The sequence below is a fragment of the Thamnophis sirtalis genome, unplaced genomic scaffold (genome assembly GCF_051295495.1).
Source record: "Thamnophis sirtalis isolate CommonGarterSnake01/CBP01778 unplaced genomic scaffold, rThaSir2_p1.2 scaffold_9, whole genome shotgun sequence".
Lineage (NCBI taxonomy): Eukaryota > Metazoa > Chordata > Lepidosauria > Squamata > Natricidae > Thamnophis > Thamnophis sirtalis.
This window is the reverse complement of record NW_028261389.1, coordinates 52,817,431-52,842,583: the sequence shown is the minus strand read 5'-3', so window position 1 is coordinate 52,842,583 and position 25,153 is coordinate 52,817,431. Positions and strand designations below refer to the sequence as shown.

Sequence of the window (25,153 nt, the reverse complement as noted above, 5' to 3'; positions counted from 1 at the left end):
GCGCACAATCCTACGGCCTCTGTTGATGCGTCACGTCAATAAAAAGTAATGAAGCTTCTCGGCGGCCGAGAGCCGCATCGAGCTTTTCCATCCGCCACCCAACAGAGAAAATAAGGGGGAGTCAGGCAGAGAGGAGCGCACCACAATCTAACACTAGCAAATTAGACGATTGAAGCGGCCGATTAACAGCTCATTGCAGGTTCACTGGGGCCAATAACCGGGATAGAGAAAAAGAAGAGCGTAGCGTCTCACTAACGGCATCAACCAATGACTTCCCCGACACCCGTCCCAATGGGCCGAGCCTGCGGAGAGAGAGCGTTAATGTCTGCGCAGGCTCGTTTCGAGAGAGAGCGCACGAAACCCGGATAAGGGGAAGAGGAAGTTCCCGTCTTGAGCAACCGGGTTATGAGGCTGGGAGGTGGGGCTGTTTTTTTCCTACTTAGGTGGGTCGGAGCGCAAATACTCCAAGTGAGACCTGCGGCGCTTCCTTATGTTATAAGTAAGTATTTATTTACTAGATTTCGACTCTACCTCTTCATCTGGAGTTGAAGGCGGCAGATTTACGGGTCATTTTTCTTGAAAAGAACCGCCCTGTGGGGTAGGCTGAGCTCAGATTTTCTACTGCGTGGCCTCCCAGAAAAAGACTTTCGGCAGCAGTTCTGTGGTTGGGCGGGCAGCCAGCTACAGAATTCCTGCTAGTGGATGGCAATTTAATTCAACATCATACTGAGATTTTTTTAAAAACTTCAGTTTCTTTACAATTTGGCATAACGTGAAAAATAGCATAAAAATTAAGTAAACTATATTAAGAATGGACGTAAACCCTGGGAAGGGATCTCTTTTGTTTTTTGCATTTTCTCTTCCAACCTTCCCTCCGCCCAATGCTTTACGGCTCTTTTAAGAAGTTTCCTAAAGCCCCTTCTCTTTAAAATAAGTTCTCAGCTTTGTCTCCCACACAAACATGCACAGGAAGTTGTTTTTTGGGGGGAGGTATTGTAGATTAGTTAATTAGCTTATATGCGTTTCACTTTTTATGATAGCAGATCTGCCCAGTATACTTTTGCTATAGTGTATCCTGTTATGTTTGTGAAGTACATGCTATGGATGAATATAAATATGTAGTTGAGGGTTAAGGCTAGGGTATTACAGGATAATAAGAAATTGCGTTATGCAGGTAATCCTCAATTTACCACACTTCATTTAGTGACTTCAAAGTTACAAGGCACCAAAAAAAGTGACTTATGGCCATTTTTCACACTGATGACTGTTGCATGGTCATGTGATCAACTGGTTGGCAACTGGTTCATATTTATGCCATATCCCATGGTCATGTGATCAAGAAAAACAGCACCCAGAGTCTTATACCTTCGTGTCACATTTTACACTTTATGTAAAAGAATAACTTATTTATTTTTTTCTTTCGAATATCTGTATTTGTTATCCTTTAAAGGGATCAGCTCACATTTATTTGGCAGGAGAATATGTGTGATGGATGATTGAATGTTTTGAAAAGAAGCTGCTAAAATAATTCAAAACTTGTAGGGACATAATAATCAAATACTGCATTATAACCAGTACTATGGAAAAACTTGTAAAATTAAAATACAAATGAAACATGCATTACAGCCTTGGGGTTAGTGTATAATCTTGGATTATTAAAAAAGAGTGCTTAAAGGCAACTTCATTTGCATTTGTCAGGATTCAAAAATGACAAATTCCATAACACCTTCTACTTATGTACGTTCTCTTGGCTATGGAATGATGAGACAGCTGGCAGATTTCATTGATCCACAAGAAGGATGGAAAAAATTAGCTGCTGATATAACTGATTTATCTGGTGCAAAACGATACAACCAAATGCAAATGAGGTAAGGTATGGAAACTAAAGGGGAAGATTGTTACATATTTATTTAAGTTTTTAATAAATTTATATAGTCACTTAACCCCTTTATTTTAGCTAGAGTTAGTTTGCAACTTGCTAAATAATTTGGTCATTGAAAATGAGGGCAATAGAACTAGTGGATGCTCAAGCATGCTCACTGTGAGTGATTGGTAGTTGGAGTGAGGGAACAAAAAATTGTTAGAACAGCTGCTGTTGGGACATCGCTAAGGTGAGGGAGTAAAAGTCAACCTTTGAGATGGACCCTGTCTGAGTTTTCTTCTGCTCGTATATCTAGACTAGAGATGTGAGAAGCTGTATTGGATCACGTTGATATTGTATTGCTTGTAGGTTTTCACTGAAAGATTAGCAATAGCAGTTAGACTTATATACCGCTTCATAGGGCTTTCAGCCCTCTCTAAGCGGTTTACAGAGTCAGCATATCGCCCCCACAATCTGGGTCCGCATTTTACCCACCTCGGAAGGATGGAAGGCTGAGTCAACCCTGAGCTGGTGAGATTTGAACCGCTGAACTGCTGAACTAGCAGTCAGCTGAAGTGGCCTGCAGTACCCACGAGTGTCCAAAATAAGACTTAGGTGTCTACAGTTTGGGGTTGTCCAACAGCAGTGGTGGGTTCTTACAGGCGGTCCTACCGGTTTGCTGAGCACATGCTTCGCACTATTATATTAATTATTTAAGACAGTAGGTTCATGTATACTACTACTTTATAGCTGGCAGAATATTTAATGTTTAGCTGTTCAGGCTTGGACTAAAAACTTAATAGCAAAAGTGCAACTAAAATGGTTAAACATGTCACATTTTTTAAATAAATAATAGCTAATTCTTTAACATATGTATATATCTTAAAGGCGATTTGAAGCATTAAAACAAGTAGGAAAAAGTCCCACCTGTGAATTACTTTATGATTGGGGAACATTAAATTGTACAGTTAGAGATTTGGTGGACCTTCTCATCAGAAATCAGTTTTTGGCACCAGCAAGTCTTTTGATTCCAGGTAATTTCGATCTACACTTTATCTTTCACACAAGCATTTTGTTTTCTTGAAAATGTTGATTTCATACAATTCAGCTATGATAGTACATGTTTTGTTCTGGCTTATTGCTAATATGAAACCTAGCCATTATCATTTTTAAACCGTGGTTAAACTGTAGTGAACCAAACATTATTAGCAATCTTTGCCTGAAACTTCTGTAGAGAGTACACATAAATCACTATCCTCTTACCAGATGACCTAGAGTCCTAGAACATGATTTGACAGTGGAAGAGATAGTACAGGTAAACCCTGATTAGCTTTCTTTATGTGAAGCACAAGTTCTCACAGATTTTATCAATTATGCATATTGTAGTCAAACATTCTTGGCTAGCATAATTGAATAACTACCACAAAGTGAGGCTACTTTATATTAAGTATACTGAATATACTAAGGCTACAATTAAAATTTACATTTAAAAAAACTTCATTTATTATTACATTTACTGATATGGTTAGTAAGGTTATGCTTTTGAATTACTGTATTTTTCGGAGTATAAGATGTACCTTCCCCCCCCCAAAAGAGAATGAGTCTTATACACCAAATGTAGCCCTGCCTCCGCCCTTTGGCCTCTCTCCCAGCAATTTACCTCCTTGCAGCAAACGGGGAAAATGGGGTTTGCGAAGGCGGCAATAGGTTATGGCAGTGATGGTTAATCTTTTTTAGCTTGCATGCCAAAAGCGGGGGGAGTGCAGGGGGGTCGTGCACGGGCATGACCACACCCATAATGCTATGTGCACACCAGCACGAATGCACGGGCGACACCAGTGCACATGCATGTGCGACCAGTGCTCCCCCACTTTTGGTGCACTTGTTTTGCCCTCCCCATGCTTCAGAGGCTTTCTAAGAGCCTGGGGAGGGCAAAAACAGCCTCCACCCCCAGAGGCCCTCCGGAGGCTTCAGGAGCTTCCCTGAAGTCTCCGGAGCGTGAAAAACCAGCCCTACAGGCAAATTGGAAGTTGGGAATGGACTTCAGGTTTGCTCGTAGGACTATTTTTCGCCCTCCAGGAAGCCTCCTGAAGGCAAAAAATGATCTTAAAAGAAGGCCAAAGCTGACAGGGCAACACCTCGCATGCCCTAACAAAGGCTTTGCGTGCCATCTGTGGTGTGCCATAGGTTTGCCATCACGGGGCTATAGCAATCCCTGCAGCCTGAAACAGCTGATCATTGGGAAGCCAGTGCTGAAACTGAAATTAAAGTGAAACTGCTGCAAGGAGGCAAATTGTTGGGAAGCAGAGGCAGAATTTTTTTCCCTTCTAATCAGGCTAAACTGAAACAGGCTGTTTGCTGTTTGCTGCAAGGAGGTAAGTCAATAACTATAAATGCCTATAGAATGTTCAAATTATTAGACTTATTTTTTAAAGACTGCTTTATTATTGTTCTAGACAACTTAACAAAGTGAAGAAGCTTTTTAAAATAAATGCTTGATCTGAAGAGGCTCGGTGCTATTGTATCTTCTTTTAAAAAGCAGAGAATGATGTATATTTCCAGGAAGCCACATCAATTTTAACAGCATCTGTACAAGTATAGTCTGAAATGTAACACCACAAACATTGTATATCTTCTTTGCTGTTTGTTGCAAGGAGGCAAATTGCTAGGAGGCAGAGGCAGAATTTTCCCCCCTTGTTTTCCTCCCCAAAAGCTAGGTGCATCTTATACTTCAGTGCATCTTATACTCCAAAAAATACGGTAATAGGTTTTTTTTAAAAAAAATGAAATGGATAGTATTTTCAGGACTTTAATTTTTTTCATCTGGATTTGAAGAAACTCATGTAGTTAGAACTAAATATCAATAGTTAGGAAAAGAAAACAGCTTTTTATGTATGTGAAAGGACTAGTATTTTTCTGTTTTATACTATATATTAAAAATCTCTTTTATTCAGTGGGGTAGAAATGATGGCAAAATTTTCAAGTTTATAATTGAGGAATCTTTCAGATTATGAGAGACACATATTATGAAAAATTGTGGTTGTAAACTGTGGTGAAGGCCATCATTCACAATTTAACCAGCCCCAAGTTTTCATACCATTTTAGGTGACTCACATTATAACTTTATGTTAGTCCCTTAGTATGCTTAAGAGACTAAGTGATTAGTCAAGTATAATTCATTCCTTACACCTTTTTAAAGTGTTCTAGGATGAATGCATTTTCTGGCATTTATATAATTTTATTTAATGGCAGTTTCTGTAAGCATGATGAAAATATGACCCTGTCTATCCTTGCCAGAAGCTGTACTCCTACATAAAAAGGGACCTCTCGTAGAAGGCAAGAAAATATCACCTGAATGGTTATCCCTGGATCCAAGTGAAGGTCACCTAACATCAAATAGTTGTGATCTGAGTTCAGCGAACAACAACAGACACCTTAATGATACAGGTAGACTGTTATCCTTTCCAAACGTTAACTCATCTTTTACACTGTTTTCCCGAAAACAAGTCCTCCCCTGAAAATAAGCCCTCCCTGAAAATATTGCAACACAGCAGCAGCCATGAGGTGACCATGCTCACTGCCTCCTGCACCTCAAAAATAATAAGACCTCCCTGAAAATAAGGCCAAGTGCTTATTTTGGGGGTCAAAAGAAAATAAGACCCTATACCTTACCCTTGCTAGCCCATTCCAGTATAGGGGTTGATTTCAGATGATGACAAGCTAGTAGATATATACAAACTTACAGCTCCTGACAACATGAAACAAGGCTGTTTCTTTTTAGGGGGATTTGGGGTATTATGGCTTGACACTGTAATATTGTCAATCAGCAGTCAGGGCACCTGGCTATAAAGACAGATCTGCTTAGTTGCCTGTGGTCTGTGTAGCAAACCATCTTGTCTCTGAAAATGCTTTTGGCCAGAAGGCTGGCTAGGTACAAGAACCTGTTGTGAAGAATCCAATGTCCAGATGGGAATTGAGGAGAGGCAAAACTCTTTTATTTCTGTACAGAAGCAGAAGAGGATACCTCTGGAGTTTACATCAGGCACAGTTATTTTTATACAATTTACTACAGGAAACAAAACTAAGAGAATTGCTTATTGGTTACAAAGTTGTATGACTGTCATACATGTGTACAAAGCAAAACTATCCCACAATACTCCCATTAATTATTTAATTCTATATCATTATCATACAAGTTGACTACTTCTGGGTGTTATTTTTTTTTTACTATGCTATGAATTATTTGTCTCCGGGCCCTTGTCTAAACACCCCTAATCACTGTTAAGCTAAATACCAGATATTTTTTTAAAAGTCCAGTAACAGGTTTGCTTGCAAGTGTCAAAGGCGCAACTTGTTAGACTATATAGGAAACATTTGGAGTATATAGGAGATATTTGGACTATAGGAGCCTATGGACTATTTGTGGTAGACAACCCCCCCTCCCAGCTCTTGCTGTCAGATGTTATTAAATGTTATTTCTAGTAGTCAGAGGCACAAATGAAGTAATGGCTCTGGCTAAAATTAATGTAAACATTTACAAAAGCCTTAAATTATTTATTAGTAACCTAATAAACCACCAAATCTTTAAGCTGGAAAGATATCATACCTAAGAACAAAGGAAATTTCCACTAATCCTACAATGGACCTCAGGGACCACTAAATTCATAATTTTAAATCCTATGGACCAGTAATATGAATCCAGTGAGCCACTCATTGAAGCACCTGGACTCCCAGTGACGGCATGGGCTCCTTCAGGCACTTAGCTTGGTCGCCTGTTTCTGCAACCGTAAACACTCAAAGAGCCATTTGGACTCGTTTCCCACAGAAAACAAAGCAGAGGAATCTCTTTTCTCTTCTCTTCTCTTCTCTCTCTCTCTCTCTCTCCCCCCCCCCCCACCTTCGGCCCGCCTGCACTGCAACGCCCATTGCCGCAACAGCACCATTACCTTGTTCCAGCCAGCGAGAGCTGTGCTATTTCTTGCACATTGCATCTCCTGCAAAGTTAGCTCCTTCTTATGGCTGAGATTCTCAGCCCACCATGAAGCTGCCTGGCCAATCCCATATTTCAGAGCTGCAGTCACAGAACTGGCCCATTGGTCATCCTGCAGCAGCTCCTCTACCTGGGTGCGCCTCAGACCACCAAAATTTTCTCCCGGATCACCGGTTAGTGACCTCTGGTCTAGACCACACTAACTAAACCTTGAAGTACAACAGATACCAGCCTTGAAAATCTACATCAGTATATTAAACTAATTGTGTTTGACGAACATCATTCAAATATTTGATTCCAAACACTGTCTAGAAACTTTAATTTGATCCACTTTGTTGTACATTGATCACTGATTGGTTGGATTATTGTAATGCAATATACAATAGGCTTCATTTAGAAATGGGGTCATTATAATAGTTATTGGAAAATCTCTGAGCCCTAGTAATAATGTTGTTTATTATATTTAGATTACTATATGGCATAGCACTGGGGCATTGTGATTTACAATATGTAAATAAATTAATGCAGAGTTTGGATTTTAAGATTTCCATGCTTAAAATGTTTTTTTTAAACATTTTTATTTCCATTTTCATAACATGCAATCACATGTATTATTTAGTATTAAATAATGATTACATCAGTTCCTCTTGTCATCAACGCCCCCCAAAAAGTTAACACTCATTATTAGCTCTTCTACTCTCCATACACCTCTTTCTTCTACCTCTCTCCTACTTCCTATCTTCCCTCCATCATCCTTTCCTACTCTACTTCCCCTTCCTTTCTCCTTCTCCTCTCTCTACATTCCACTCCTCCTTATCATCCTCCTCATCTTCCCCCCCTTACCCTCTCTCCTATCCCTCTCTTCCCATCTTTCTTTTCCCTTCTGCTTCCCACTCTTCCTCTCATTGGTGTATTTCCGCTTCCATATCAATATACTTAACATATCCTAGTTTTAAAGAGAAAAATAAAATAAAAAAATAAGAGAAGACAGTATACATGTGGAATCAAATTACATTAAAATTTAACACCTCTCGTCAAACCTGATATATATCCCTCCTTCCTACCATCCCCCCCAACCCCCCCCCCCCCCCCAGCCTTCCCTCACCCGACTTCCCAGAACCCATACACGGTATAAATCTTTAACAAAAACAGTCTAAAATATATTGGAAAAAAGAATAGAAAATTGATAACATCTTTACATTGAACTTAGCTCCTCATTGCTAAGCTAACTTTAAACAATTTATATCATTCCTGATCTTAATCGTAAGCTATCTGGAATTTCTTAGTCCCGTATTTATTTTGTATATAATCAATCCATTTTTTCCAGTCTCGTTTGTATCTCTCGTTTGAGTGATGCTTAAGATATGCAGATATTTTAGCCATCTCGGCTAAGTTTGTGACTTTCAATGTCCATTCTTGAATTGTAGGCAAGTCTTCCTTCTTCCAGTATTGTGCCACTAACAATCTAGCTGCAGTTATTAAGTGCAAAATCAAATTAATCTCTACAGCTGTACAATCAGTAATTATACCTAACAAAAATAACTGACGAATAAACTTTATCCTTTTTTTAAGAACATTTTGCATAATCCACCATATTTTTATCCAAAATGCCTTAACCTTTTTGCAAGTCCACCATATATGAAAATATGTAGCATCGAGAGAACCACATCTCCAACATTTGTTTTGTAAATTCGGATACATAAAAGCCAACTTTTTAGGATCCAAATGCCATCTATAAAACATCTTATAAAAATTTTCTCTCAAGTTTTGGGCTTGTGTAAATTTTACATTTCTTACCCAAATTCTTTCCCATGTATCAAACATTATTGGCTCTTCAATATTTTGAGCCCACTTTATCATACAGTCTTTAACTAATTCTGTTTCGGAATCCATCTGTACTAATACATTGTATATTCTCTTTATATGCCTTAAACTTTGATCTCTTATTTGTTTAAATAAGTTATCCTCGACTTGCAAGAAACCAATTTTTTTATCTATTTTCCACCTAGCCTGTAGCTGTCCATACTGAAACCATGTTTGAATTACCTTTTCCTCTTTTAATACATCTAAAGATTTTAGTTGTAATACACCGCTTTCTAGGGTAAGAAGCTGTCTGTAAGTAATTATATCCTGTTTTTGTGCTATGTTCATATTTTCTATTGCATGTCTAGGAATTGCCCACATGGGTATCTTATCATTTAATTTATATTGATATTTTTTCCAAACCCGCAGTAAAGCATTCCTTAAGATACGACTTTTAAAATTCTTGTCCAATTTTTTGTTGTATAACAGGTAAGCATGCCAGCCATATACCAGATCATATTGATATTAACTATCCTTAAGATACGACTTTTAAAATTCTTGTCCAATTTTTTGTTGTATAACAGGTAAGCATGCCAGCCATATACCAGATCATATTGATATTAACTATCCTATCATTTGTTAAATCAATCCAATCACTAATTACAGATAATGCTACTGCATCATAATATAATTTTAGGTTGGGTAATTTCAAACCTCCCCTCTCACGCACATCTTGCATTATTTTTAGTTTTACTCTCGGCTTCTTTCCTGCCCATACAAATTTATTGATACCCTTCTGCCATTCTGACAGGTTGACATCTTTTTTCAGTATAGGTAGCATTTGGAAAAGAAATAAAAATTTAGGTAAAATATTCATTTTCACTGCTGATATTCTTCCCAGCAAAGATAACTGTAACTTGTCCCATTTTTTCATCTCTTGTCTGTATACTATGCCAAAGTGATTCATAATTATACTTATATAATTTCCCGTTTGAGGTTGAAATATGAACTCCTAAATATTTGACCTTGTTAACTATTTCACATCCTATCATTCCTTCTGGTTCTTCCTTTTGTTTAGTATTCATATTTATAGCTAGTATTTTTGTTTTCCCTAGATTTATTTTAAATCCTGACACTTGACCGTATTGGTTAATCATATTCATTAAGATCATACTAGATTCCATGCTTAAAATGGTTTTGTGATTTGCACTCAACTTGTTCTTCCTGACTCCTCGCTTCTGCCTAGGATTGAAAAGCTTCTTGTTTTATGAGCTAAAACGTATCACAAATAACTTCGATGATCAAACTCTGTCAACTGGTGGCAACAAGATTGGCGAAGGAGGCTTTGGAGTGGTTTACAAAGGATGCATCAGCGGCCAAACAGTGGCAGTGAAAAAACTTACAGCTGTAAGTTTTCAATTATTTTGCTAATAGGTAAAGGTTCCCCTCACATATATGTGCTAGTTGTTTCCGACTCTAGGGGGCGGTGCTCATCTCCGTTTCAAAGCTGAAGAGCCAGCGCTGTCCGAAGACGTGTCTGTGGTCATGTGGCCGGCATGACTAAAAACCAAAGGCGCACAGAATGCTGTTACCTTCTCACCAAAGGTGGTTCCTATTTTTCTACTTGCATTTTTAGGTGCTTTTGAACTGCTAGGTTGGCAGAAGCTGAGACAAGTAATAGGCGCTTACGTGGTGATAGGGATTCGAACCACCAAACTGCCGACCTTTCTGATTGACAAGCTCAGAGACTTATCCACTGAACCACCGCGTCCCTAATAGTATTCTTTGATATATGCTATGTTGCCTATTTAATTTAAAGAATTACGTAATAAAAGGAGACCAGAAAATCATGCAATAATAACTATTTTATGCTTCCTTTCACACTACATTTATAGTATCTAGTAAAAAAATCAGAGGAAGAACAAAATTCTTTAACAAGTCAAGCAGGAAAATTATTTCAAATAATTATGTGTTCTGTCCCCCCTTCTCCGCTGATTAACAGACAACAGGCAAACAAACTTAAAAAGAACTCTCTTTATCAGTTCTCGGCTCAGACTGGCTGCGAGCCCAAAAATAAACAGAAATAAAGTCTCTTTCAAGAAGATAACAGAATAGAAAACAAAAACTCTTACAAGTGCCTCCTTGAATCAGGGTTACAGAAAGCAAATCACTTCTCCAAGTGCTCTCAAATAAACCACGACCGATGATCAATGAATGTTGAACGAACGAAGGAACGTTGACTCCTGCAACCAGGGCGTGGCACCATCTATCCTTTTATCCCCAGAAGATGCCCCTAACGAGCCCCAGCTGCATAGTTAATCTTGCATCCCGAAAAGACTCACAGAAGACTGCTGCTGAGTCACAACAATTATGCTTCAGAAATTTTTGAGTTACTAACATATTTTAATCCTGTGTAGAAAACATTATTTATGACAAAGTTCTTCAATGTACTGTTCTACAAACATTAGTAGAAATTCAGGTAATTACTGATACTGAGAGCATAATTGATTTGTTTTGTTCACACTATATTGAAATATATCAATGGATATTTAAATCAGCCACAATTAACAGAACTCAAATAACATGCTGAATCATAAAGCATTTTTAGAAGTCCATCATTAGCTAGAGCGGTTCCCTTTGATTTCCTCTTTAAATGAGATATCATAGATAATAGGCCATGTTTCTGGCCAATATAGGATATGAACCCAGGTAATTACAGTTTATTTACTTTCTCTTAGGTAATGAAATCAAGGCATATCATGTGTGAACAACCATAATAGGGCTTTGCAAAAATAAGTATATATATTTTCTATCAACCACATATACATTTTTATTTTATTGCAGTTGGCAGATATAAGTATTGAAGACCTAAAAAAGCAATTTGAGCAGGAAATAAAGATTATGGGAAAGTAAGTGTTGTTAAAATATTATTGCAATATATGCAATAAATTGCTAGGTATTTAAAATTTGGTCTTAGTGCTAAAGTTGAAATCTTAGTAGAAAATATGTAGAAATATTAGATATTTGTGCTCATGACCTCTGGAAGTCATCTATTTTGATGATCTGAACTGTTCATTTGCAAAAACATATTTCCCAATTAATTTTACGTACAATTTTTTATTGTTTAGGGAGTTTATGTTTTATACTCTATTCTGAATATATGAAATAAAAAGTAGTTTACACTAATTACAATGAAATTTACTCTTTTTAGACCTTTGTAGTTTTGTGGCATTTTTAGGTTATTCATTTGTTAAAATAAACATTTGTTTTTTTTATTTTGTATATACAATAATGTTGAGATTCCAATTTGTAGGGTTGTTTTTTAAAAAAAACACCATATTAGTTTGTATCTAGTTAGATCAGTTATTGCCCTAACTCAGGCCAGATGGACAGGTAGCATTCATATCTTTACAACTGTCATGCAAGATTTAATTTGCTCTCAAAATTGGGAGCCCCAAAGTAGAAACAAGATTATTCAGCTTTTATTTCTCCCCTACAAATCTGATCAACTAACATTGATAGGTACTGGCAGAGTTGAAAACTTAAGTATTATGTGTAATTTGGTGTTCAATAATCAAAACATTGACTATCAGATTTTTGGAAAGCAATATTTTCAGGTCTATCCATAGAAATTAACACAGAATATTTTGTGTAAAAAATATGAGATCAGTCACTGAAGACATTGAATCAGTTTCTATCCTGCATAGTCAATTTATAGTCAAAGCTAGAAGTACCATATTTTTCGGAGTATAAAACGCACCAAGATTTTGAAGAGGCCAAAAAAAAAAAAGTTTTTGCACTCTGCATACCTCCCAAAAATTTACGAACATGGGCCCATTTTTTGTCAAAGAAAGGGCATGCATAGCCTTTAGGAGGCTTATAGAGTGCTCCTGGCGGCTGGGGAAGGGGGCAAAAATGAGCAAAACACCGGTCTGTTTTTTGCTCATTTGTGCCCTCCTCAGCCCCCAGGAGCACTCTGGAAGCCTCCTAAAGGCTATGCACGGCCATTTTTGCAAAGGGGGTGGGGTTTCAGGAGGCCAAAAATGCTGTATTCAGTATATAAGACTCATCCAGTTTTTCACCCTCTTTTGAGGGAAAAAGGTGCGTCTTATACTCCGAAAAATACAGTAGCTTAAATCCTTTTATGTTTTTCAGAATGGTACATATTGAAAAACAGAAAAGCCCCAACAATCTAAAACTATCTACTTTTGTCTACAGGTGCCAACATGAGAACTTAGTAGAATTGCTTGGTTTCTCAAATGATTTTAATCAGCCTTGCTTAGTATATGATTATATGCCCAACGGCTCCTTGCTTGATAGATTAGCTTGCCTGGTAAGTCGTTTCTTTAGTATTCAGATCTAAAGGTATGAAACTTAACATTCATGCAGGATCATGCTTTTTAAATATTTAATTTTTTAAAACTTAACAATGAAAACCAGAAATCATATTTCTCCTTATTAAGATTGCTTTTCTCGTGCATTGTCAGCTATTCTCGATTCATTATTTTGGAGGAAAACTGGTTTAATATTATAACATTTCTCTACATAACAGTAATTCCTGTTTGAATTCCTAATAAATGTTTTATGAATCAGTTTAAGAAAAATCTGTAGCCTTTGCAGACATAATGTTAAACTATTACTCTTCATTTAGTACAGCTAGGAGGAGTATATCAGATGTTTCACTATTTTTAAAATTAATTAGAGATTGTTATGCTTGAACAGGAGCAAAATGTCCTTAGCTTAAAGTATAGTATCTGTTGGGAAAAAATGGTTCATAATCCATGGTGAATTTAGTCAAAAAGTTTATTACAATATGACCAGTTTTCTTTGACTAGTGACTAGTCTCCAAATATTGTCGTTTCTAATATATAATTATATTATTTATTATATATATTAAATTATATAATTTATATAATACATAAATATGAGATAGAAATATACTTCTTTTCCAAATTGCCAAATATGGCCTTTCAATTCATGGAATCACTCACATGAAAAAATAAAATCCAAATTTATAAGTAGCAGCTTATCTTGAAAAAAAATATCAGACATTATTGTAGCTTTACTTGGTCAGTGCTGCTTGTTCTTGGGAATGGAATGCTCTCAACTTTGTTTTTCTTCTTTTGTTAGTTTAATTTTATTGAATAAAATAATTGATCCCAGTAAAGTACTGAAATTTTTCTACTCTCCCTGTTTATAAAGGACAACTCTCCACCAATACCATGGGACACAAGATGCAACATTGCGTTTGGGACATCAAATGGAATCGCCTTCTTGCATGAAAATAACCACATCCATCGAGATGTTAAAAGGTAGAACCCGTAAAATTAATTTCTGTGAAAAGTATTCTAGAGGGTGGCAATAGGATAAAAAGGCTATGAGATCTAGCCCTTTCCTTTGAGTTCTTTGTGAAATGAATTCCAGAAAGGTTCGCCATCATTTGGATTCAATCAGCTGTTGTTTCTGTTTGATATATTGGCTCTCTTTCAGGGAGAGGACAAAAAATAATTTTTAGCTTACTATTTTTTCCCCAGTGCAAATATCTTACTAACAGAAACATTTGTACCAAAACTTTCTGACTTTGGGCTTGCAAGAGCATCGGTAAGATTTACACACACTATTCTAACAGATAGAATAGTTGGGACAGCAGCCTATATGGCTCCAGAGGCATTAAGAGGGGAGATAACTCCTAAATCGGATGTCTTCAGTTTTGGCGTGGTAAGTTGCTATTTTTTAAAATAAGTCAGTAAATGAAGGTTGTTTTCCTTTCCTTTCCCTTTCTATTTCTTAAACCATCTTGCCTAATGAAAAATTATTGTTAGCTTATAAACTGCACCTTGTTTTCCAACTTTGGGATGGTCCAATGCACAACTAAATTTAACTCCAGTTTTCCTGTAATACCAGTGTCTGAATTGTTCCTGAATTGCCCTGCTTTTGAAGACAGATTTCATTTTTCTTCATGACTAAGAATGTCATGAATGGGATTTAGTGGGAATTGCCCATTATTTTATCACAAGCCAGAGTTTTTCCTAAGAGGCTGACTCCAGTGGTCAGAGGGAATACAGTAGTCAGGTAATATTTCTTTTTCAGGCAGGTATCAGATATTTACTTATTTAAATTTTGGTTTATTATGAAAAGGCTTCAAATTCCCCTCTATGAAATGTAGAATTTGAAAAAGTTTCTGATGTAATCCTGGGTCTATTGATAGCCATACAAATTTTGAAAATACAGTGTGTTCATATATTCATATCAGTGGTGGGTTGCAGGCGGTACAACCTGATACGGGTGCACCGGTGTCTGCCGGGAGCACCGGATACTGTTCCGGTACGGTGCTCCGGAAAGCCCACCCGCTCATCCGAGCTCCTTACCTATATTTGATCTCTCTGGCATTTCCGCACATTGCAGAGGTGTTGGGGAGGTAAGGACGCCTGTGCGGGTGCATGTGGGGGACGCCGGGCCCCGTTCCACCATACTGGTTGCAACGGGATCTGGAACCCACCACTGATTCATATATACACTTTTGATCAGTAGGTCTAAACTAAGTCTTTATGGAATTGTATCAAAGTTCACTCACTTTATTGCTAAGGTAATTGAGTGTCTCTCAGTGAAATAAAATAGTAACTTTTTTTCATTGATTGTTGTACAGCGATATTTGATGAAAACCTGTGACATCTATTTCATTTATTAATTTTTACCTATTTCCAGGTATTACTTGAAATAATAACTGGACTTAGTCCTATGGATGAAAATCGGGACCCCCAGTTACTGGTATGTTTATATTTATAGTTCCATGTGTCAGTTTCAGTGCTATGCCAGTGCCATGCCAGCTGAAGTTCAGCATCTTTGGAGGGCACAAGGCTAAGAAAAGCTGGTCTACTGCTTCAATGGGTTCGGCAGATTCTGGTAGAAGCTAACATTTGCCCATTTTACATATTGCCCTAAGTTGTATTACGATTTGCTTGTGGCTTATTTAACAAGTTATAGTTAAAACAGGGATTTAGAGTGATCATTGAAGTGAACATCAAATATTTGTAATGTCTATATTGGGGAATTTAAAAAAAAAATTGTCCTTATGCTGGTTTATTTTAAAGTTAGATCCATGTAGGCATAAGAACCAATGTGGCAGTGTGTTTCTGTTAATACCAGAAGTATCAAGTCATAGAATAAAGCAGTTTCTTGATTCCGTTTGGAAACTGAAGAAAGAAGTATCTGAATATGAATCAGGGAAACGGGGCATTATTTTAATTGAAGATAATAATTTCTTATCAATAAAAATTATAAAGTTGTTAAATGGTTGGAAACTAATAAAGGAGAATCAACCTGGAATTAAGGAGAAACGTTCTTTTCAGTGGAAAAGCTTGCCTTCAGAAATTGTGGGTGCTTCTCTAGAAGTTTTTAAGAAGAGTCTAGCAGTCACTTATCTAAATTGGTATAGGTTCTCCTGCTTGAGGCGAGGGCTGGAGTAGAAGACCTCCAAAGTCCCTTCCAGCTTATTCTATTCTAACGAAGATAGAAAATATGCAAGTTCAGATAAGGAAATGTTTAATGTGATTGAAATATACCGTGTTTCCCCGAAAATATGACATGTCCTGAAACTAAGGCCATGCCAGATTTTCGCAGTGGGCAAAATTATAAACTCTCCCCCGAAAATAAGCTCTAGTGAAGGGGTGGGTTTAGCCAGAACAGGGGGCAGCCCTTCCCTTACCCGGTCACCTCAGGGCTTCTTGGCCCCTTAATCAGATCAGTGGGCCGCTCCATTCACAAAACAGCTGATTCGCAGGTGCCGCTCAGGCCTCTGCCTCCAGCAAACTCTGGTTGCTTTTGCAGCCAATTGCAGCTGCAAAAGAAACCGGAGGCCAAGCAACACAATCCAAATGCCTCATGCCCTTCTTGCCTAACAGTGATAGTCACAGCTCGCAATTCTGTCCACGGAACAGGAAAAGAAGGCATGGAAATCAATACACCTGGAACATCGGAAGAAGCCATGCGAGGAGATGCTGCTGCCGAAGTGCAGGAAATCTCCTCCCCCCTTACAGATCATCCTTTCAAAGAGGAGTTCACCAGGATGAAAGCGACAGAAACGCCGCCTTCAGCCACCTCTTCGTCCTGGTGAAATTCCTCTTTGAAAGGATGATCTGCAGGTTGTGGGGAGGAGATTTCCTGCACTTCGGCAGCAGCGTCTCCTCGCAGGGCTTCTTCCGATGTCCCAAGTGTATGGATTTTAATGCCTACAGAAGGTCGCTTCTCACCTGCATATTCACGTTGAAGGCTCGAAATGGTGTGTTTTTGTGAATGGCTTGAAAATGGGGAGGGAGATATTCCTGCCTCTCCCCCTGTTCTAAAGGTCAGCACAGACTGAGAACAAGATAAGAGACAAAATCCCCACTCCCCATTTTCAAGAGGTTTGAAAAATGTCACATTCCAAGCCTTTATATTATCCAGGATTGAAGGCATGCAGGAGGGAGGATTTTGTCTCTTACCCTGTTTTCAGTCTGTGACCTTCAGAACAGGGGAAGAGGCAGGAATATCCCCTCCATATTTTCAAACGGTTTGCAAAAATGTTCCATTTCGAGCCTTCAGCATATTCCAGGATTGAAGGCTCGGAATGAGGCATTTTTGCGAACGGCTTGAAAATGGGGAGGGGAGATTTTCCTTCCTCTTACCCTGTTCTGAAGCTCAGCACAGACTCAGAACAGGATAAGAGGCAAAATCCCCCGCCCTTCCTGGCAATCGTTTTTTCCTTGGGATCTCAGCGCAGACGCACATCCCCCAATTGCTCTATCCGAAGTCTTCTCTACATCTGTGCAGAGCTCCCAAGGAAAGAATGCTGTGTATGAGTGTGTGAGAAAGAGAGGAGGAGGGGGAGGGTGTGTGTGTGTTCATTTGTTCTGCCAGGAAGAGTCTCCCCCTCGCCGCCGCTAGGCCAGAGCAGCACAGTCACCTGTTCCGCGGCCAGCAAGCAGGGCAGGCGAAGAGCAGGATGCAAGGAGAACTTGGGTCATTGTGGCTGCAGGCAAGCAGATAGTGGGACAGAGAGGGTGGGGCTGGTGGGCTTGCTGCTTCCTGCACTTGAAAAATAATAAGCCCTCCCCCTCTAATAAGCCCAAGGCCATATTTCGTGGGTCAAAAAAATATAAGACCCTGTCTTATTTTCGGGGAAACACGATAACTGTCCATTTAACTTAAAAATATTCCCCCAGAAGATGGGAAGAAATATATGACCTCTCCCATTGCCCCATCCTACCATAAAATCTAAACGTGCTTTATTCCATTTAAATCAATTCACAAGAACAATCTATTTTTTCTTCCTTCCTTATGGAATTCTTATATTATTAAGTAATATTTTAATACTTTGCTGCTCCATTCAGTTGTCCATCAAAGAGGAAATTGAAGATGAAGAAAAAACTATTGAAGATTATGTTGATAAAAAAATCAGCAATTGGAACATCACCTCAATTGAACATATGTATTCAATTGCTGCCCCATGTCTGCATGAGAAGAAGAACCGGAGGCCAGATATTGAAAGGGTACCAATTTTAAATGTCATGCAACACACCCACGTATGTATGTATGTATGTATGTATGTATGTGTGTATGTATGTATATCATCTTTCCCAAAAACTAAGACCCTGACTTATATAGGAAGGCACCAGGTCTTATTTTTGGGGAGAGGGATGTTGTCCACTGACTCGCCTCACTTGGCCTCCTTTTCACTGTCAGAGGCCTTCAGAAACTCCTGTCAAACCTGGAAGCCATCAGATTCAGTGACTCATGTTGAGACCATGTTCTACCTTTCCTAAGCTGTGGTAAAGGCAGCAGGAGCCACAGAAAAGGAACTCCAGCTAGGAGCCCGATGCAAGGAGCCAGCACCCGAGTGGAGTTTGCAGCCTGCAAAGTGAAGTCATGGGAATTACCCCCCTCCAGGAGAAGCTGTTGGAACCACACATGGGTGTGGGACAAGCCTTGACCTTCAAGTGGAGAGTGCCAAAGCAGACATGCAGCAGGCATTTTGGAGAATTTGCTGGTGGGGCTCCTGGAGCAGTTTGGCCAATTCGGCATGAACACATTACTCAACCCCTCGGCACCAAGCAGTCCAAGTGGACCTTGGCATAGCCTACGTTCACCTTCCCGCCAAGAAATTGCAGCATAATGGAGTGGAGCCTCAGCTTCTTTCCACTCCGCAAAGAGTGGCTCGGTCCATAGCCTCACGCCTTGTAATGGACCAGCCATGGCTCCAGTCACTACTGGTATGCAATCACTGGGACCCAACTACTGGGCTTGCTAAATCAGCCTGTCTGGGTGATGTTGGGTCCACAACAGGGCTTCTGGGGTCTCCCTACCCCATCTCTGCAACCTGTCTTTGGACTACCGCCAGCAAGCAAGATCCCACCTGGGTGGGCATTCCAACCAGGCCAAGGATAGGTGCAGTTCCAGTGGACGCCAGCTCCGATCCAGCAACCATTGCCTTTCCAACTGCTTGGCCCTTTCCAGCCGCCAGTTGTTGTTGCACAGAAGGTTCCAGCCCAGGTCATGATCCCTCAGTAGGTCCCGGGGCCACTACAAGTGCTGGTGGTCCCACAGCAAGTGCCGGTCCAGCAGCAGGTGCCCGGTCAGCAACCTGCACAAGCCCAGCAGCTCTTCCCCCTCCACAGTTCTGGGTGACATTTCATAGGACCCCTAGGAAACTAGCCTACTTTCTCAACTGTCTGGGCCTAAATCGACCAATATGCAAATCAATACTGTTTGATAATTGATTTCTGCCATCTTGGACGGCATGAATGAAGGGGAGGTGTCAGAATGGATAGCTGAGCTCTACGATGAAGAAGCCCCTGAGATAGAAGATGCTGACGAGTTCGTCCAGTTGATGCAGAGTAGATTTAGCAACGTTGTCCATCAAGTGGAAGCTAAGGCTCAGATTAAGGAATTGAAACAAGCCAGCTGACCTGTAAAAGAACTAATTTGGGAATTTCAGAGGCTGGCCGGAAAACTAAGAGACTGGCCAGAACACCTCCTATTGCATACTTTTAAGGAGGCCCTGGATCCGGATCTTGGACAAGCCTGTGGCATCAGGGGAGTACTGGACCACATACAGATGTGGTACAACTGTTATTTTAGACCTGGAAATCCACCCCCAACAGAAAGCCAACCACAGAAAAGCCAGCCAGGAGACGCCTGGGATTCCGGGCCCAGGTGAAGAAAGCTGAGGTGCTGATCCCAACACCATCCGGGACTGTCAAATGCTACTGGTGTGGCCAACATGGGCACCGGGCTTCAGAGTGGTTGGACCAGTCCCTGGTTCCCCAAGCTCAGCCTCCAGCCATGGCCGGGACCCCGTGGAAGCCGTCTGATAAAGGACGACTTGCCAAACAGGCTGCAGAAGTTTCGCTCCTTCCCAATGAAGTCAAGGGAACTCTAGCTGGTGAAGCTCCTCCAGCTCCTGCGGGTGAAAATAGTGGTGATGACAACCCAATGGTAAGTGCAGCCATCTGCCCTTCACTATCAAAACCAAAATAGTAGTACCAGAGACAGGTCCCAAGGGGAAATAGAGGCTGTTATTGACACAGGCTGTACTCAGTGCCTAATCAGCCTCCCCATAGTTGAGCAGTTAGGCATACGTACAGACCCTAGCTCGCCCCATCTGCTTTGAGCAAATTGATGGGATGCTAATTGCCAGGGCCCCTGTTACTTTAGTCACGAAACTCATCAGGCTGGAGATGGGACGCCACTGAGACCTCATCCAATTTGTCATAGCCCCCAAAATGACTGTCGATCATATTAGGGCTTGCATGGCTAGACAAGTGGGGTCCAACCATCAAATGGGAGGATGGTTATAGAAAATTAACCAATGGCATTGGAACGCTGCCACCCATAAAACTGCACCATTATCTAGAGACCACGATCCTTAGCAGTGCCAATGGGCCTGAGCCTGCAGCCTCTGATGAGCTAGCTGGCAGTCAGCAAGTACCAAAAGAGTACCAAGACTTATCGGGGGTTTTCACTGAAGAAGACTGCAACTTCCTCTCCCCTCACAGCCGACCAATTGCGTGATAGAATTTATACCAGTGACTAAACTAAGATGTATTCCATGACTCCTAAAGAAATTGAGGAACAGAGAAAATACATCAATGCCAATCTAGCGTGGGGCTTCATCCAGCCCGCAAAGTAGTAGCCCTAGTACTCTTCAAAGAAAAAAAAAAGATGGGGGAATGAGACTTTGCATTGATTTTCGTAGAATTAATGCCATGTGCATGGCGAACATCTACCTTCCTTCATGAAGGACATTCTGAATCATTTGTCCAAGGGCAAGGTGTTCAAGTTGGATTTAAGAGAAACATATTACCCCATAAGAATCTGACAAGGAGATGAATGGAAAACTGCATTCAATTGCCTGCTCGATAGCTTCCAATTTAAAGTCATGCCTTTCTGTTTGCAAGGAGCCCCCGTAGTCTTCATGCAACTAATCAATGAAGTGCTGCATGAGCACCTTTATAAAGGGGTCCTCGTTTACCTAGATTGCATTCTTATATTCAGCAAAACCTTTGAAGAACACGTAAATCTGGTATGGCAAGTATGAAAAAACTCACCACCAAGCTTTACTCAAAGCTGTCAAAGTGTAAATTCCACAAGACTTTCCTAGATTACCTTGGCTACTGAATAGCCAGCCGCTTACTTGGACAATGGACTGTCAAAAAGCCTTTGAAAAGTTAAAAAGAACATTTTTGAGCTGATTTTGCAGCACCTGGATCCATAGCAACAATTCATAATACAAGCAGATGCCAGTGACATAGCCATGGCAGCAGTGGTCCTGCAAAGGGATCAAAAGGGACAACTCCTGCCTTGTGGCTACATGTTCAAAAAGCTCACTGACACCGAGAGACGACGGGCCATTTGGGAGAAGAAAGCCTATACAATCCGCTGGGCCCTGCTCTCATGGAGACATTTCCTGAGGGGGGAGGTGTCTAGACTGATCACAAAAACCTCAAAGCTCTGCAAACCCCCAGAAAACAAGTCTGCTGGGCACAGTACTTCAGACGGTTCAAATTCAAACTAAAGTACATCCCAGCAGGAAAAAAAAACTGTTACAGATGCCTTGTCAAGAAAATTGGTCGGACCTGTTACCGTTTGCAGAAGTGGCTTACAACAATGTCTAGCATAGCAGCACCAGATTGACTCCTTTCCAAGTTACCAGTGGCATGGGATTTGTCCTCATGTCTGAACTGCCTAGAGAACCCTCCTCTTCAATGTCTCTAACAGAGTGGATGGATTCTCTGAAAAAGGGGTGAGAAAATACCAAGAAAGCGCTGGCAGAAGCTGCTGAAGAGTATAAAAAGCAGGCAGACAAGCACCCCCTGCTTCAACCCCTCCTACTTTGTAGGAGTTTCTTATCAACCAAATATATACAGTTGAGGCTGCCTAGCAAAAAACTAGGACCTAAGTTTTTGGGTCGTTTCCCAATAGTGAAAGTAATTAACCCAGTGACGGTTCAACTTAGTCTTCCCAGCATTCTAGGGAAAGTACATCCTGTTTTTCATTGTAGCTTGCTAAAACCAGTCATTCGGTCTGGATTAAGACCTCAGACCCAGCCACCACCTCTTCCTATAGTAGTACAAGGAGAAATTATGAAGTGAAGAAAAATTTAGATTCTAGACCAGTGGTTCTCAACCTGTGGGTCAGGACCCCTTTGGGGGTCGAAAGACCCTTTCACAGAGATTGCCTAAGACCATCGGAAAACACATATATTTGAAAGAAAATACGAAAAACAAAAAACAATTTTATGGTTGGGGGCACCACAACATGAGGAACTGTATTAAAGGGTTGTGGCCAATGTTCCCTCTAATTTTTTTTCAGTGTGAGCGAAAAAGTATAGTGTTTGAGCATTTTCATGCCTGAGCACCTGAATTTTTTTCACAGATGTCACCTAAGACAACAACGAAATCAGTGTTATTTGAAACTCAAAGTTATGTTTATTCAAGGGACCCGCTTAATTAAAGTGTTCTATAATATCAGTATGACTTATAATACTGCAAGTCTGCAATATTAAAATACTTGTATAGGGGATCCCCGGGATCCCCCGAAGAGATCAAATCACAACCAGTATGCCACCTTCTTGGTATATTGTTTTTATTTTCATTGAGTTTTTAAAAATGAGCATTATTTCATCCTTTTTTTCTTTATTTTTGATTGGTATCTGCAATTTGTGTTAATTCTGTTCATACATATAATATAAATGAAAAACCCAGCTCTCTTAAAAAATCTTTTAAGTTCTTTCTGGTGCTCTCTTGGAGAGGGGATTCCTTCCTGCGAGACCCCGTCCAGAAAATGCGGGGAGTGGCAGCGGAGCCCCGGGGCTGCTTCTGCTGCGTCCGCTGGACTGTGGGGCTGGGAAGGGGGCGGGAAGAGCGGCGGGGCTGGTGGTGGCCGGTGGTGGCAGGCTGGTTCGCCTCCTCCTCCTCCAACAGGCAACAGCACTGCCGGATCCAGTTGTAGCCGCCTGCAAAACGTTTCCTTTACAGAAATCTCTGCGCGGCAGATAGAAACTGCTGCGCGGGGCTTTCTCGCAAGGTGCACGGCCGCGCAGCCGCGCACCTTAGAGGGAACAGTGGTTGCGGCATTAGGAAGGTTGAGAACCACTGTTCTAGACTAAAGGGGCCATTTACAATATTTAGTTCATTGGAAAGGGTACCCTTTGTCTGAAGCTACCTTGGTAAAGAGTTGGGTTGTGCAAGCAGACAAATTGGATAGGCAATTCCATGACAAATATGACAAGGCAAAGGGTCGCCCTGGGTGGAGGGAAGAGGTGATTAGTTGTATGATATTAACCCCCTTGCATTACTCTCGTTACAGGATATGTTTTTCTGCTGAGGGGGGCAGCCTGTCAGACCTGGAAGCCATATTTTACATTTGGGCCTTCAGGCTTGCCACATTTTTTATTGGGGGGGGGGGGGGTTATATACAGTGTGGGTGATATATAGTCAAAATAACATTATTTCTGAGAAAGTCAAGGTCATCTTGCCCTGAAGCTGGGAGGCATCCCCAGTTAAGGATAGTGCCTGATTGGATCATGTGATGGACATGTGGGTGCTGGGCAGGGGCTTGAGCTTTCTTTTGGGTGGAAACCTGGAAAATTTCAGATTCAGATTTAGGGGGTAAGGCTTATATTGGGCTCACATATAAAATCAAGCTAGACTTACTTTCAGAGGTCGTATTTTCAGGGGAAACATGGTATGTGTGTGCGTATGTGTATGCATGTATATATGATATGTACAGTTGCAAGAAAAAGTATGTGAGCCCCTTGGGATTTTGCATGAATTGGTCATAAAATGTGCTCTGAACTTCATCTAAGTCACAACAATAGAAAAACACAGTCTGCTGAAAATAATACTACACAAACATTAGATGTTGCCATGGTTTAATTGCACATATATTTTCTATTGTTGTGACTTAGATGAAGTTCAGAGCACATTTTATGACCAATTCATGCAAAACCCCACATAATCCCAAGGGGTTCACATACTTTTTCTTGCAACTGTATATATATATTTGTAAATATGTATATACCCACTTTTTAATTTTGTGAGCATGAATTTTATATTTCTTCTGTTTCAGGTCAAAGAACATTTAAAAGAAATGTTGATTGAATAAGGTCAGTTCTGTATCTTAACTTGGTGTTTAAACAAACCTGTTCTTATATCTGCCTTGAATATTCGTGTTCATCTCTGATGGTTATTCAGTGTTTTTAAATGAACACAATAAGATTTGTGCCCATTTATCTATTTAAAGAATTAGGGTCTATTCATAAATATAATCATAAAAATGTATTCAGTAACACCAAAGTAAAATCTGCAACAAAGGTCACGTAATCTTGTCTTTTTTAAAATAATGTATGCTTCTATTATACCTTCTAAACAAAATTTATTTTATTTTCAAAAACAATGTCTCTTTTCTAGTAGACTTCTTTTCCCTTAGCAAATTTCTTAAACTGAATTAATGTCACCTTGAGAGTTTTATTCTTATTAAGAGAATAATACTATAATCCAGGGGTGGGTTCCTGCCACCATTACTACTGGTTTGGCACCTGGAAAATTTTGCACATGCGCACATCATTTAAATAGGGGGAAAATACATTTTTTCAATCAAGATTGTTCTGTGCATGTGCAGAACAGAAAATCAAGATGGCGCTGCAGAGGATAGAACTGGTATGGTCACATGTCCGCCGGAGTTACTACCTATTTGGCCGAATCGTACCGTATCGGTAGGAACCCACCTCTGCTATAACCTTATGTAACTTAATTTCTCATTGCTAAGAATGAAAAAAAAATGGTGAGGCTGGAGAATCTATGAATACTCTTCAGTATTGCGAGATTTGCTTTGAATGGATAGCTGGGAGGAAACTCTATTTGCTTCATTTTAGCCTAGCAAAGGTTTCATTTAAGTTTGATGCTAAAGTAGGAGAGAACTTTGTTATTTATTGATTGTCTCAAAATTTATTAAAATGATTC

At 40.0% G+C, this 25,153-nt stretch overlaps 1 protein-coding gene across 6 annotated transcripts in view; it reads left to right on the top strand.

Moving 5' to 3' along the window:
* Positions 1-375: 375 nt before the first annotated feature.
* IRAK4 (interleukin 1 receptor associated kinase 4) overlaps positions 376-25,153 on the top strand; it is a 45,411-nt gene continuing 20,633 nt past the window's right edge. For 4 of the 6 annotated variants that reach the window (XR_015697770.1, XM_087723559.1, XM_087723561.1 and 1 more), the window contains exons 1-12: positions 376-499; positions 1,699-1,868; positions 2,750-2,895; positions 5,159-5,308; positions 9,901-10,061; positions 11,499-11,563; positions 12,873-12,987; positions 13,857-13,966; positions 14,189-14,372; positions 15,360-15,422; positions 18,023-18,181; positions 24,261-24,297. Coding sequence is in view for 4 of the 6 variants with exons in the window: in XM_087723559.1 (XP_087579685.1) it covers positions 1,708-1,868; positions 2,750-2,895; positions 5,159-5,308; positions 9,901-10,061; positions 11,499-11,563; positions 12,873-12,987; positions 13,857-13,966; positions 14,189-14,372; positions 15,360-15,422; positions 18,023-18,181; positions 24,261-24,296 (1,350 nt within the window). In the remaining 2 variants the exon portion in view is untranslated. Of the gene's footprint in view, positions 500-1,698; positions 1,869-2,749; positions 2,896-5,158; positions 5,309-9,900; positions 10,062-11,498; positions 11,564-12,872; positions 12,988-13,856; positions 13,967-14,188; positions 14,373-15,359; positions 15,423-18,022; positions 18,182-24,260; positions 24,298-24,812; positions 24,907-25,153 lie in introns of all 6 variants that reach the window. The other 2 variants (XR_015697771.1, XM_087723562.1) reach the window with 2 other exon arrangements.